General features: G+C 34.2%; 1 protein-coding gene across 1 annotated transcript; it reads right to left on the bottom strand.

Annotated features, from left to right (window-relative positions):
• Positions 1-2,915: 2,915 nt before the first annotated feature.
• LOC126893939 (uncharacterized) lies at positions 2,916-3,731 on the bottom strand. Its single transcript, XM_050664506.1, has one exon. The coding sequence runs from the start codon at positions 3,729-3,731 to the stop codon at positions 2,916-2,918; it is 816 nt and encodes a 271-aa protein (XP_050520463.1).
• Positions 3,732-16,888: the final 13,157 nt, after the last annotated feature.

Below are 16,888 nucleotides of genomic sequence, written 5' to 3'. Positions count from 1 at the left end.
TTTCTTCTTATTAATATCAATAACAAAAGTTTTTTCGTTCCTACTTATGACTCGATAGGGACCATCATAGGGCATTTGAATTCCGTTTTTGGGCCCATCATGTCGAATGAATACGTACTCTGTGGTTGCTAGATCCTTGAAAACGAAATTTTTCTTCTCGCCATGTCGTGTACCATTGACTGGTCGGATCTGCTGAATGTGATGTCGAAGGTCTTTGATAAACTCAGCTGCGTCGTCGCACTTGGCGGTATTATTATTTGACGTGAGGAATTCACCAGGGAGTCTAAGTGGCTCTCCATAGACTAATTCTGCCGAGGTGGATTTAAGATCGTCACGCCAAGCTGCTCGGATACCCAATAAGACTGTCGGAAGAGTTTCTGTCCATCGATTATTCTGATGACATTTAATAGCGGCTTTAAGCTGCCGATGGGATCGTTCCACCATGCCATTTGCTGAAGGATGATAGGCCGTAGTTCTAAGATGGTTCGTACCAGTCAGGTAATTAAGTTGCTTGAAAAGGCATGACTCGAATTGTCTTCCTTGATCTGTTGTGATACGAAGAGGGGTACCAAATCTTGCAATCCAATGTGTATAGAAGGCTCGTGCTACAGTTTCCGCTTCTTGATTTTCCAATGGAACTACTTCAGGCCATCGAGTAAATCTATCGATGCACGTGAGGCAGTAACGAAATCCTTCGGAATAAGGCATAATTATTAAATCTAAATGAACATGCTCAAATCTTCGAGACGGTAGAGAAAATGACCCAAGGGGTGCTGTGACATGTCGCGTGATTTTGGCTCGTTGACATTCGACACATGCCCGTGCCCAATGTCTGCAATCTGCGTCAATTCCTGGCCACACAAACCGCTGTTTTACAAGCTTCACTGTGGCTTTAACTCCTGGATGTGCAAGGCGATGTATGGTATTGAAAACTGTTCGTCGAAAAGGCTTTGTAACAAAAGGTCTGGCGATTGAAGTTGATGTGTCGCAGAACACTAAGACATTCGTGCCTGGTAATTCCACTTGCTTAAGTCGCAATCCGGTGTTTTCTTGTGCATACTTTTTCAATTCGTCGTCTCCCTGTTGTGACATTGCTAAAGCAGTGTAGTCTAACGTGTCTGATAATGCGTCCACGCGTGATAGGGTATCAGCCACGATATTCTGTTTACCAGGAACGTACCTAATATCCGTGGTGAATTGTGAAATAAAGTCCAAGTGTCTGAATTGTCGTGGTGTGCACTTATCCGATTTCTGTTGAAATGCGAAAGTGATAGGTTTGTGATCGGTGTATATAACAAACTCGCGTCCTTCCACCATATGCCGAAAATGTTTGACAGCGAGATAGATCGCAAGAAGTTCTCGATCGTAAGCTCCGTATTTTGTCTCAGTCGCCGTGAGTTTCTTGGAAAAGAAGGCGAGGGGTTGCCACTCGTCATTGATGAACTGTTGGAGAGTTGCGCCAACCGCTGTGTTTGAAGCGTCGCTTACAATAGCCAGTCGAGCGTTGTCACATGGGTGCGCGAGAAGCGTGGCTGTGGCGAGTTCCTCCTTGCATTTCTCGAACGCTGAAATTGCTTCTGGTGTCCAATTAATAGGTGCTTTACCTTTTAGATTAGGTACTAAGAGATCACTTAGTGGTGATTGTGCATCTGAAGCTCTAGGTATAAAACGACGATAGAAGTTTAACATACCTAAGAACTGTCGTAGACCCTTAGCTGACGTTGGCCTCTTGTAGCTCAATATGTCAGCGACTCTATCAGGTAGAGGACGTGTTCCTTCTTTAGAAATCATGTAGCCCAAAAACTTTACTTCTGGTTGTCCAAAAACGCATTTTTTAGGATTGAGAACCAGAGAGTATTCGCGTAGTCGCTCAAAAATGATCTGTAAATGTTTGATGTGTTCTTCTTCAGAAACAGATGCCACGAGTATGTCGTCAATGTAACTGAAACAAAAATCAAGTCCACGGAGTACTTCGTCAATAAATCGTTGGAACGATTGTGCTGCGTTTCGAAGTCCAAAAGACATAAAGAGGAATTCGTAAAGTCCAAATGGTGTCACAATTGCAGTTTTAGGGACGTCTTCTTCAGCTACAGGGATTTGATTATACGCTCGAACCAAGTCGATAGTTGAAAAAATCGTTTTACCGTGGAGAAAGTGCGCGAAGTCCTGTATATGACGAACAGGGTACCGATCTGGGATAGTCCGGGCATTTAGAGCGCGGTAATCCCCACAAGGACGCCATGCATCTGTTTTGTTCTTTGGTACTAGATGTAATGGTGATGACCAAGGTCCTTGGGATGGTCGGATAATGCCTAGTTGGATCATAGCTTCAAACTCTTTTTTTGCTGCCTTAAGCTTATCAGGTGCTAAGCGTCGTGGTTTACAAGATACCGGGGGTCCTTGTGTCGTCGGGATAAAGTGTTTAGTGCTGTGTTTGATATCCTTCAGGGTCCCAAACGGTCGAGTGATCTCTGGAAATTCCCGTAGTAAACCGTCGTATTTCGTCTCTCCCACGACGACCTTAATAGATGGTATTGAGCACTTGACGGCGTGACCACGAGTGGTGAGTTGTGTAAGTCCGTCTAATAGACATTGATTGCGCACGTCTACCAAAAGATTGTAAAAACTTAAAAAGTCAACACCAATGATGGGCTTGGATACTTCCGCAATCACAAATCTCCAAGTGAAATCTCGACGAAGTCCGAAGTTTAGGCTGAGCGTGATAGTGCCGTAGGTGTTTATAGGCGTGCCATTGGCGGCTGATAGGACGTAATCGGTTTTTACGCGGTGGCCTGGAACAGCACTACGTGGATAAACACACAAGTCGGCGCCCGTATCGATGAGAAATTGAGTTTGGGAAGTTCGGTCTGTGATGAAAAGACGGCGTGGAAACTGACCGGGCTCACTGGCCGTCATCAGTGATGACCCGTCCCGTTTCCCGATTTATAGTTACAAGGTTCCTTGCATTTTTTCGATTGGGATCCATAACGCCAATGATACCAGCATATTCCGTCTGCGCCATGATGAGTGCGGCTTCGAGATCGTGACCTTGGACGGTAAGTATTTGGTCTTGAGTCCGGAGTACGCGAGGGGCGAGTATTTAACGCAGCCACTTCACTTCTCAACGCTGCAATCTCCTGATTAATATTTAGACTAAGTTGAGAAATCTTAAGATTCAACATGGCTTCAAAAGTGTCACTTCTCGACATTTCTGCTATTTGTGGTAGTAAAGGACCCGATGCGTCTGCGATGTTGTCCGCATGGACAGCGAGATCTTCAAGCTTACTATCTTTCACTATTGCCAACGCTACCTGTATACTTTTCGGTAAACGGCCCATCCAAAGTGTCTTCAATAACGTTTCCGGAACAGAAGAGTCGGCCAGACTTTGGAGATGGCGTAAAAATTGTGATGGTTTACGGTCTCCAATCTCAACGCGTTCTAAAAGTTGGCGTGTTTTCTCCTCTTGGGAGGCACTAAGACGTCTTATCAACTCTTGTTTAATTTTGGCGTACTTACTGTCTGAGGGCGGCGTCATAATTATGTCCTTGACTTCCACTGCGTATTTTGGCGGTAATGCTCCAACTACATACCCGAATTTTGTACTGTCAACAGTGACTCCCGCGCTGGCGAAACTTCCTTCGACCATAGCAAACCAAAGTTCGGGATCTGACGAAATGAAATCCGGTATCTTGACGGCTACTCGAGCAATTGTTTCGTCTGTCTGCGCCATCACGTCGAGGTCACCAATTTGTGGGTTATATCTTACAACACACAATTATTTTAATGGCGGTAGACTTTATTAAACAAAATTATAACACGTAAATAGACGTATAAACACTAAAAGCAAATATTATGTATATACAGTAAGGAAAAATAAAATAATCGAAGTAAACGTAATACACGATGACAACAGCGGCGGGGTGTAGCGGTCGTGTAGCGTATCGCGGACTAGACAGTCTGAACTGAACTAACTGAACTGACTGATTCTTCCGATATATATATAGCTCCGATAAGGCTCTCGCTAATTCTAGAATATTCTATACCCGCGTAGGTTATCTTATGGCGTTATCGAAGTTTCTCGAAGGTTTTTGATAACGAGAACATTCGAGAATATTCGTTGCGTATGTTTTGGTCGCTACAAGGAGGTCTAAAAGTAATTTTAATTTTCGGTTGCAATGTTTATTTAATAAACTATACCTATTAGTAAAACTCTGTATATCATTATTTATTTACAGATTGACAGAACAGACTGCAACAAATTGAACAGCAGAGACGCGCATCCAATGTTGAAGGTAAGTTCTTACAAACTGCTTAATAAGTTTAAAAAAATGCTGTACTATCATTTGACCTTTATCGAATGAAAATATAAGGTTTTCACGTTTGGTTTTGAACCCTATACATTTATAAAAAAGTAAATGCTCATCAAATTGTAATTAGTATGTTATTTTATCCTCTTGTACCTATTCCTAGCTTTTATAGTGATTTTTTAAATGTAACGCATGTAGTGTACGACTAAATTTGAAGTTATACGTACATCAGGAAAACGTCTCAATCAATAGATTTTTATGTAACAAATTTTTAGTTAAATGTTATTATTGGTTCGTATCCTTCTTTCAATTATTACTACGTTGATACTACACTGTCATTAGAGTTCTCCCATCGTATTTATATTCCTTAAAATATTTCGATTAACGTTTAAAAACAAAAAATACCAATGTTAAATTATTCGAGATTTGTATATTGATAAAAATGTATCATTTCAGAAAAGTTGCTCACTATAAACATAAAACCACAAAAGATGCAAAAAATCTATCTACTTCAGTTTGATATTATATAGATGTCTTAGACCTAACTGACAACGCTTTTAACTTTTTATGCAATTAACATACTTCGCGTACATAGCCACTCTATGTATTAAAATGATTTTAATTCAATGAGTACTTGTATTAAAATTGCTATCGTTTCATTAAACAAATTTTCCAGGAGAAAGTCTAAAAATGGCTATTTCAAAATGTATTAATATATATATATTTTTTCTTATTAGTAATAAATAATTTAAAAAACAGTAACATAATGGGGTCGTATCACAGTATGGACGTGGCATAGTTGGTACAAGTATAGATGATATCTGACAGTGATTAAAATCACTATCATAAAAAACGCTTCGATGCAAATCTGTGTTTAGTGTTTAGTTCTAAGAAATTGATAGATTATTCCAAAAGCAAAATGAACTCCTATTTTTTATTTTACTTCGACTTTTGAACTTCTAGCACATATAATAAGCTCTATTTTAACATATATTTAAAAGACGCAGTATTCCCGGAATATTTTCAAAAGTTGAGCTGAAATAGTTCTACTTTTTATACAAATCTTCAAGTTTTCAAAAATTTGAAAAAGCTTTTCTTAACTTTGAAGAGGCAAAATAAGTATAAATTTATATTTAATGTAAGTTAGATTCATGTAAATTTTATATTTATTGCCAAACTCATTACTATGGCATATCTTTATAAGGTATTTTAAAATTAACAAAAAAAATTAAATTTTAATATAAAAATAGCATTCTTTAACTACGGCAGCCGTTTGCACGTAGAAGATAATTTGTCAGAAAAAATTTTTTTTTTTTATTTATAGTACGTAACATAAGCTATAATTAAATATATTTTTTAAAGGACGCAGTACATTTTCAAAAGTTAAGTTGAAAAAGTTGAGTTTTGTAAAAAAAATTGCTGTTTGAAGTCTTCTTTTATGGGCAGGTAAAGAGTCTGATTTTCATAAATATTATATCAAATAAAAGGGAATTACTTTAATAATATAAAAAAATTATTTAAATTTATTAATTTTAAATAAGTTATGGCAATTTTTAGGAAAAAAGTGAAATAAATGTCGGAATTTAAAAATTGTAATTTTTTGTGGGATTTCCACCATTTACGGGGAACTAAGGAAAATTTTTCATTTTTTGAGGGTAATGTCTTCAACTAGATACTATTTGTGATCTTTTGACGTATCGTTGAGAAAAAAACGGTCCAGTGAGAGCTGAGAAAAAGTAGAGACAGACACAAAAAAAAAAATAAACACATCATGTTAAAATTAATACCTTCTGAGCTTCGCATCGAAGCTAAAATGATTTAAACGTAGTTTAAAAAGGCAATAGTTATTTGAAAAAAATTATTTCAACAAAACAATTATTGTATCAAAAGTAATATGCTTTTTCAGTAAGACGCTATATAGTTATTTGCATTTATCTGTGAAACAAATCTGTATTAAAAAGCGACGGAAAGTAATAAAAAATTTATAACCGGAAAGCAATAAATTGAAAACTATAATGTATAGTTAAAAATGTTTAAATTCCTATAATGTCATTTTAAGTCATTTGATTTAATTCTATTATACTTAAAGCCTAGTAAATCAATCGAGAACATAGTTTTTATTAATGTATTTAAGTTGTACAATGTCACGCTATAAAAATATTGATTTAGCAAAAAGATGTACTACAGATACTTAAAGCCTTAATAGCTTAAGGATAATAATTCTTATTGTACTTATAGTTTATACAAAAGGCTCGAGTTGTCGGAGACTACTTTTTTTTTGTAGATGCCTCGATAATAAATTCGAAAGCCTTAAGGATAAACTCTTCGCCTTGCCAACATCTCGCACTAGATGTTCTACGATGACAGCTGGTCGACAATCTATCATTTCATATTTTATTAAAAGGCTAAAAAATAAATTAGAATTAATTTCCTCCTAATAAACCGTATCGTCAACATTTTCTCAATGAATATTAGATTACTTATTGTAAAACATTTATGCGCCGTTTAAAATATAATCTCTATTTGATTCTTTATTATTTGTATTAGAAGTATTTTTATAATGTTTTATTGTTGGCTCATAATGATTCAGGGCCATGCGATCTAGACATTTGCATTATTCGTAGGCTTCATGAATAATGGCGCCTTTTCTGGTGGGGCTCAGTTTTCCCTTGTTGGTATTAAATGCGCTTTAGTTAACTACTATGCATGCGTGTGGGCTGCGTATAAAAGTAGTCATCGATCGTAAAAATATCTAGTGTAACACATTTTTAATGACTTAAAGTGCATCATGTCTATTTTAAGTCTGAAATTACTGTATTACTTTTTAGGTTCCCATCACGTTTATAACTTTGAGGCCAAGGTTGTTTAAAGCAAAAAACACAGCAGTTATTGCTAAACGACCTAGGCAGCGATATATTTTTTTATTGGAGACACGTATCGTTCTCGATAAATACGAATATAAAAGCTATTACATTGTTGTATTGGCCAGGAAGCTATTTACCTCAAGTACTCATTAATTAGCTGTTATTTGTCGCTATTCCTATTTGTTATTACCACGCCAAAAGACCAATGTCATAAACGTGCCACCGATTGTAGTAATATGTTTTGATGCGTAATTCATTCTTTTTAATGTTACTATGATAATGAACTATTAATAGTTTTTAACTCAATGCATGCGTTTCTTTTTCCGCTCACAATTACTCATAGATCTGACAGAGTATTATAACTATGACGGATATTGTCGCCATTTGAATTGATAATGGGGATTCTAAAAAAAAACCCATAATGTGTAGCTATAAGTGCAATCGCAGTCTTGAACTATAGAAATAATAATTTTGTTAGGAATTTGGTATGTGTTTTGTTAATGTTTATCAGTGGATCTTCAATCGTATTTTTTTACTACCAGTATTTAGTAAATAATACTATATATTCATTTATACTATGTTGAAATTTTAAGGCCACTTTGTGTTATAGATTTTTTTAATATTATCGTTATTTTTTGTTAGTGTAGTCTTTTAACGTTATTATTCTGTGAATTTTATATTGACTTGAATTGCCATTATTACATATAAATAATATCTATTTAAATACCCGTCGTAAAATATGTTTGCTAACTAAATTTTACATTGTGTATACAAAGTGTCTGTGCAAATTCATTTAGAGCAAACCAGTTTTTATGTTTGTCTGATCAATTACTGATGAAAACGCAAAAATTCTTCCTCTTATTAGAATACATTAATAACATAATACTGATAAAATGTAGGGTCTACCAGATTGCTATCAAACAAAAAATATTCAAATGTATTTATTCACATTCCAAATTTTCTGTGAATTCTTGAGTAATGAACACGTTTCAAATTCCCGTTTAACCACAGAGAAAAGAATCAAGAACACTTTGAGAACAACATATAATTAATAATATGAATCCTATTATTCATTGATTTTTTTCTTACTAGAAAATTTACTTTAATATTATATGTAAATTAATCATGTTAAAATAGGATTACTGGAAGATACAATTATAAAATATATGAACTATGATTAAAATATACCGAATGATTGTGTAACTATAATTAACGCAATATATTTAAAAATATTAAGTATAATGTAATTTGTTTATTTCCAAAAGTTAATAGTATTCTACGTTCTATAATTTTCAGAAAACAATTTGATCTTGTCTACCATCTTTTAGCCTAAAATTTTATAAACTTAAATTTTTAAATGGAAACAATTATAATTAATTAACTTATAAACTATAAAATGATCAATTTAAGAAAATCACTGGTCGATAACGACATTTGAACTAGTATTTTAAGAAAGCATTTCTACAAAAAGGTGGGAGGATTAATTGAGTTTAATAATAGCTAGAGACAAAAATAAGATGACACAGATCCGCGCTCACATCCAGTCTTTATATTAAAGAGTTAATAACTTCCAAAATACTAATTCAAAAGTTATTATCGATCAATCATTTTCTTAGATTTATAATTTTCTAGTTTGTAAGTTAGCCAAACATATAACATGTCGTTCATTATTGTGCAATATAACGTATTTCGAAATTTATCAAAATGAGAATTTATTTAATAATGATGTAATAAGTTTTTCTGCAAATTTTTTTTTCTACATATTTTTTTGTGAGACTCTTAGTACTATTATTATTATGAAAATAAAATTACTTCTTGTTTTAAAACGTATATTTAAATTTGTTTATAATCATTTTGCAAACTTAGAAAAACTGAGATACTGTTGCAATGTTGCAGTATGAAACGACCATATTAATTCTACTTTAAAAACATGTAAGACCAAATTGTTTTATGGTAAAGTACACAATGCGAATATAACAACTTCCGGCAAGGAAAATATTATTATATTTAATATTTTTAAAGATATTGCGTGAGTCATAAATAGACAATACATCTTGTCTTTGCATGCAAAATACATATTCATTTATTTTTAATAATTTTTTTTCTAATTTGATTATAAATCATACATTACTATGAAGTATATATGTTTTGTTATTATGATATATATTGTCCAATTATTTTTTAAAACATAGTTTCATTTCTGAAGAAAAAGGAATCGAATTAATTTATGGATATAACACTTATACATATGTGTGTTGGTGATATGAATTTAAAGTATACATTTTTTTAAGTTGTCTATGTTCATATGATTATAGATGTTTTACAAAATTATTAGTTACACTTTTAGCTTACAATTAAAAATCAATATTTCCATTTAACATATTATAATGATATCAATAAAAATTGTAGAAATGAATATTTTAGACATTAAATTCTGACCTTAAACATTTTATGTTGTAAGAATTGTTCCAAGAAACTGTAAAATAATTTCTATTTTATTATATTGTCATTAGAATAGTTTTATAATTAATGTCGTTAAAATATTTTTTAATTTTTCGTTTATAAGTTTTTGTTATTGTTTTTCATTAGAAAGGATTATAATTCAAATTTATTATCTTACAGATATGTCGAATGTAATTACTGTTATGGAATGACAAATAATATTTTTTTAATAGCAAATTAGATTACCTGGAGACCTTATGATTATTACTCTAATAATACTTTTAATATAAATTATCAAAATAAATAATTGTGCATTTAATTTTCAGAACAATTAACATTTTTATGTACGTCCAATTACGACATAAACTATTTTTAGCATTATGAGCATTGATTACCCCGCGTTATACACATTAATTAATTAAGGTTAATATACAACGCCTGTTAAATAGCCTTTGGCGCACAATTAACGGTGCATATTGTGGTAAAAACATTGATAGTTTATGCAGTGTCTTATTAACGTCTTTTTTTAAATTAAATAATTGGCTACAATGATATAAATTTGTCCAGGGCTAATAATAAACGTCCCTTTTTCGATCACATTGTGACGTTGACTGGGTAATTAAATGACCGATATGTATTTAAAGTCTATGGACCTAAAATGATTTAAAGCCTTTGTTTGAACATACATGTGCCGTTTTTAATGACCCCAATGTGCAATTTGGTTATTGGGAATAATGACCAATGGATTTTTGTTAAATTATGACCAGGAAATACGCTCTTTAAACAGCAGCTGCATTTTAACGTGGACTGGTATGTATATATGAGAGCTTTTACATGACGATTATGTACTATTGAAAAAAGCACAATTCACGCACACTGAGATTTATATTCGAATTGATTTTTTCATTGTTAACCGAGTGCAAATATATACGTGTAATAACTAGGAAATACGACATTTTTACTTGTTTACTCATTGTCTGATGAAATTAGATATTAAGGTGTTATCATTTGACTTGTGATTATTGGATTTGTAAATGGTGTATGAAATGTGTTACAGTAACCAGCGGCATATTTTGGAGGGGTTCCTTAGTTGAAATTAAAAACTTTTGCTGAACTAAAAAATTATACCGATTAATATATCAGTGGCGCAAGCAGAATTTTCTACGTAGAATATACTTTCGAATATATTTGTAGAGGTATTTTTTTTTTCTTTTGCTCTTCATTTCAATAGGAATGGGACGCGCACATTGGAAAAGTTTTACTACCCTCTGCCATGAAAATGTTCAAAACAACCGCTAAATTCTTTAGAAAATAACACCACTGTCTGTAGTAGTTTCTTTTCGAAACACCTGGTGCACAATATCATAACGCAATATTTGTATGTTAATTATAACAAATTACACGTGATATTTTTTCAAAGCAATAAAATGAAATTCACGTGATAACTCATAAGTTATAATTCAGCTTTTGTTTTCAAAATAAAAAACTAATAATAATAATGAAAATCGCTATTCTTGGATTACTAATTGTTGGGCTACTATAGTGCAAAAATTAGCGAGTCTGAGGTCGGTGACTGACTTGTGTTACGTGTTTACTTAAATTGTTTTGAAATGACATTCCGAGTGCTCATGAGCGGAGGGCGCTGTGTTATCTGTTTCCTACGGCTCGTCCGCATGATGAAACTGTGGCAAACGCATCCGCGTGCTAACCGTTAGACTGCAAGTATAATTCGCTGCTACTGCACACGGCTGTTATACGTTTAATTTGCAGATATGACTACAGCACATAATCGGTTTTATTTAACCCGTTGGCCGGCGTGCCGTTTACTTTTCCGTCGCCCGTCATTGTTGTTGTTAGTAAACAAATTCGGCCTTGACACACAGACGCGTAAACAACGAGGTTACGGCGGAGAAAACGTTTACATAGCACCGCAATTTCAAAATGCCCCGAGTTTCGCAACTGCTCGCTGTGTAATTATTTTGGCGACTACGACCTGAACGGGATACACTTTACCTCGTGCATAAACACTTAGTTTAATTACTTATGCAGTGACAATGTGTCACCAAGTCGCCGATTCAACTCGGCCAATCCGCTTTCCGAACCCTCCGCCGCTGCCCCGTTACTCGTAGAGTAATTTTCAATATTGTTTATGAATCGTCGCCGTTTCATTATAAATTCATAATCACTAGTTTACTTTCGGATTAAACTTCTTGTTTGTTTGTATAGATTGACGCGTGTGCCTCGGCGTGTAACACTCGACAAGACGAAAGTTAATTATTACATTTCTGGGTCCTTTTTGAGTGCGACCGAACGTCTTTGGGGCTCAGATGCAATCATAAACATTGAACCGTTCGGCAACTGGCGAAGACATCCCAACACGACGTGGTGCCGTGACATTCCTGGCATTCTCCTCCCCCGTCCGTATCATGTTATTGTGCGGTCGTAACGAATGTGTATATATATTTTTTGTCGACCGCTTGGCCTACGCGTGCAGCAAGTTTCGAGACGTTGTTTGTCTTTGATGTGTCAGACTGAACAATAATTACTGCGAGCGTATGGGGCGGCCTATGCAAATGTCGAAAGCGCGGCGATTATCATTTTAAATGGAGAAACGTTGAATTGAAATCATTATCGTCAACTGGTCAGAGCTTGTTGACCGTCAAATGTCGACGAACCTTTTGCGCCTTCAGATTCAAGAGCAACGTACTACGGGACGTCGTAGGACGGAAGGAACGCGTGTGTTATTGTTGTTTCTGATGGCAATGGCAAGTATCGAGGCGGTCATCCGGATGTTGCCCCCGACTTTGCGTGTGCGGCAACCCGTGTGGGCTTCATTTTCATCGTGTCAAGTCGAGGGAAACCGATGCTCGTCTTACACAATCGGCGCGCGTATTCGATTTCCGAAAAGAGATTCCAGAAGCCCTTGTGAATGTGCTCCGGTTAAATGTAACAATTACACGTGGTGTGGTGTCTTTGAAAAGTCTGTGCGACCGGACCAGTGCGCTTTTCTCGTTATTATATAATATTGAACAAAACAACATGCTGCTGACAAGCAAAAACGAGATTGGGCGGAGGAAGTGATTACACTTGCGCGGGTCGCGGGTGGGCAGTTCATTCATTTTGAAAGTATTCCAAGCGAGACAGCTGTTGTGTAATAATGTATTTTTAAAACGGATGTATTACTCATCAACCGAGTCAATCGATTGGCAATACCCACCAATACATACTACTCGTGTTCGTAGCTAAACAATGTGTTGTTCACGAGAAAATTACATTTGTTATTCGGTGAATATTGTTTTTAATTTTTCCATAGAAATTTCGTTAATTGAGAATTCGAGAAAATGTGTCTTTCATTTCACCGATGAAATACAAAAGCGTCACAACACCAATGATGATGTTGTTCGATGCATAAAAAACATATTCCAACGTATTGTATCAATAATATTTCTGCATCGATGCATCCAAATCCATAAATGTTTTATCGTAGTTAAGAATTATGTAGTTATTTTTTGTCTGTCGGTTCTCACACAGCAAAGTTCTCGTTGAACAACAATAAATAGCTCTGTAGTGTTCATCAGCATATACAATGTATTCGATGGCTGGATGAATTTAAATTATGGTAATATAACTTACTAAATCACGACTCGTGTGAATATATTCAAAAATGAACCAACGATTAGCATTTAAACATAGTAAATTGAGATGAAATGTCACGTTTACGTTAGTTATTTGATTTGTTTTCACATATTAAAATATTAATAGACTCCGTGTAACGAAAATAAAACATTTTTTAAATTCAAATATCCATTAGATTGAAACCATTAACCAGTAAGTTTTACTGTTAACGTGGTTTATCTTTTCGTTTGAAGAAATCTCAACAACTATTCTAAAGTTTTTAATTGAATTCCATTTATACACGACTGTATTAAAAAGATTACAATTGGTAAGACACGACGTAATGTTCTCGTTATTGTTTACTGATCCAATTCAACCGATCCGATGGCGATTAATATTTCGTATGTTTACGACGGTTAACCATACGGACACTTTTGATATTTTCCAAGTATTAATTAACACGTATTGTGTAATCGATTGGAATTGACAAGTGTGTGTGTATAATTTACGACGTTTTACATTACTGAGAATCTATTATAGTTTGGGTTCAAATATTAATAATTAATATTCATATGGTAAACTCGTCGAATACAATTAACTAAATTTCACACTTAAATATACTTTATACGTCGCGCAATACAATTATGTTATTAGGGTTATTATTTCACAGAGTTTCCTTTTTAAGAGGTGTCCAAGTACTTATTCTTGCGCATCAAAACATGAACACATATATTCTTTAAAAAAAATAGGCGTTTATCAAAAATCGTCTACGTAGGGATGTAGATAATGTTGTCAACTTTGATGTCTTGATCATTTCTCTATGTTTTCAATTATGTATGTGTTATGGTGCAACTTATCAGAGATTCGTAAAATTCGGTTGCTAAGACACATAAACTATAAAATAGAAAATGTTTTTGATTCCCGATAGATTTTAAATGCGGTTAATTTTTACTTTTTACTACTTCTTAATAATAGTAACACGTTCAAGGCTTTTATTTCGGTTATTTTTCTTAGATTTAAAAAATAAAACTGCGTCGACAAACTCGTCGTTTATTTTCCAGAATTTCACTCCTACCGAAAAAATGTAAATTAATTTCTGTTGAAATTGTTCTATATTATTTTATTTAATAAATAACTCTTTGTTTTTGATAATCAAAACATTTACGTTTTAATTTACGTAAACATTTATGTTTTCTATTAAAAAATTTGTCGCACACGTTTTTAAATGGTATCATAATCACTTAATTATATTGTATACGACGACGATTCAAAACAAAACATTTCAATAATATACTTATAATATATTTTTACATGTATGAAATTGCCTCTATAACGAATGAAGAAGTGTTCGGATTAACTCGGTTTTTAAATCACACATCTGATAACATACTATCGTGTCTGAGTGTTTTACAATAAGTAGTTCTCTTCTTGGAAAACTGTCACGTAAATTCCTTTTTAGTTCACTAATACATATACTCACAGTAATGGTGATGACAATATTTTGATAATAATTCGTATCAAGACGGGATAATACAACACAATAGTGATCAAAGTTGTAGGCGTAGAATGGTAAATATTTGGGCAAGGGGGCTAAATTAAATTTTTTCCCCTCCAAAAATAATTTCTTTATAACAATGCATAATTTTATTAAATTTCTGGGATTGAGCTAAATCGTAACTCCTTCGCCGGACGCTTATCATCAAGGTTTATCATCTAATTGAAGAAAATAATAATAATAATTGTTTTTGATCGCTAGAAAGATAGTCTTTTGTATGAAATCCCATCAAAATTTAAATATGTTTTCAAAAAAAAAAAAACACTAAATATTTTTTTTATGGTATCTTGAATATCTGTCGAAATGATTCACGATTCCTATGAAAATATAATAGTACGAGTATAAAAGAAAAAAACAACCACAAGCCATAAAAAATGAAATTTAATAACACCAAGATATAACGTGTACGTTTTATCTATTAAATCGTAGAAGAATTTTAATTACAGTTGTAAACGAGAAAAAAATGCGCGTTGCACTATTGAATTTCCCATCGTTATTTATTGCACACCATTTGTACTCCCGTCTTGAAACGTACTCGGAGCTATAAATATAAAAACAATGTTTTTTTCTGTAATTTAATTAAGTGAATTTGGTACAAATTGAAATCTCTGCCAACGTTTACTGCCTTACCGTAATTACATACAACCATAATTTTGTTCAATCTCGTTAAAAACTACGTTTTAATATCAATACTGAAGTTGGAAAACATAATGGAGTTCAATGTAATACGTCGTTTAAATGTAATCAGTATCAGTTTTGAAGACTGTGTTTATTTACTCAAACTTCAGGAACAACACGTAGTTGTTTACAGTTTCATTTTTTGGTTCTAATTTTTCATATTAATGATTTGGTTTCGTAAATGTATAATTCATATAATATTTGTATTGCCAAAAAACCCCAACAAAATTATATTTAGGCAAACGAACGTAACACAGAATTTGCGTTCAAAATTACATTTGATTCTCGTCTTTCGTCAATTATAGACTGACACATTATCTTTCCGGTAATCGGCTTAATGTGTTGTGTGTAATTTTAAATACTTAAAGAGCGAATAAGAATTATGCGTCGTCACTTAAACATTATCGGCGCAGAATTTTCGTATGAAATTCGGTGGAATCTCGACGAGACGTACAACGTTCAAGTACCTTGTAGGTTCTGAATAACGGCCAAAAGCTTAGCGAAATCAAAGGATTGTGTATGACTGTGTACGTGGAGATTGTATAATTGTTGCGATTTTGCACCGAGTAGGTTTTTCCGAGAAACGAAACATGTTATTACGTTTCAAAATTGCTTTTGTTGATTTTCAGTTGCATACTATTGTTTTCTATACGTTGATCGCGTTCTTATTGAAAAGTGAAATTTCTGTTATTCTGCACACACTGCCGAAGCAACAAAAACGTTATCGCCTCCCTTTTTAGTAGCGGCATTTGTTATACTAAAAATACGAGAGTTGTATTTCACGCATAACAATAAGCCCAAAGTTTTCGGTTGCAGTCGAATACGGAATCGCGTTATCAGAACAAAACTCGATTCGAGCACATTTAAATAATGCTCGGACGATTTTTTAAGTGTATAATACTCTCAGTTCGATGGTTACACATAGGCCTTGTGTGTGTGGAATTGTTTTTCCACGTGCGTAAATAAACGGCAATGGTGGCGGGCCCGTAATTCAGGTCACCACCACAGCCAAAACTGGGTCACAGCGACGGCCATAGCGCCGTCTCTTCCCCCGCAGTACTTCGTAGTAACGCTAATTATTTTTTACAAACGTCGTAGTAACTTGTACCATTGACACGTATTACTATCACTATTATTTTCCATGCAACTCGCCGTGTTATGTCGACGGCGCGTTTGTGCGCTCCAACAACAATGCCATAATATTATGTGTGCGGTGCGCAATAATGTGTGTCGACGCGATACGACCCAAGCTCATTTTTTATGGTTTCTAGTAATCGCAATCAATAGTGCTGTTGCATGCGTTTTGTTATGCGACCCAATTGCACCCCGATAATCGGAAGAGCTCGGGAAACGGTTGTTCTTGCAGAATAACAATCCAAGCTGGTGTCCGAAATAAATGGGGGGGGGGGGCATGTTCAGCGCGTCT

Source organism: Daktulosphaira vitifoliae, unplaced genomic scaffold, assembly GCF_025091365.1.
Source record: "Daktulosphaira vitifoliae isolate Bord-2020 unplaced genomic scaffold, ASM2509136v1 Scaffold_1, whole genome shotgun sequence".
NCBI classification, from domain to species: domain Eukaryota; kingdom Metazoa; phylum Arthropoda; class Insecta; order Hemiptera; family Phylloxeridae; genus Daktulosphaira; species Daktulosphaira vitifoliae.
The sequence above is the reverse complement of the archived record's forward strand: the minus strand, read 5'-3'. Positions and strand labels throughout refer to the sequence as shown.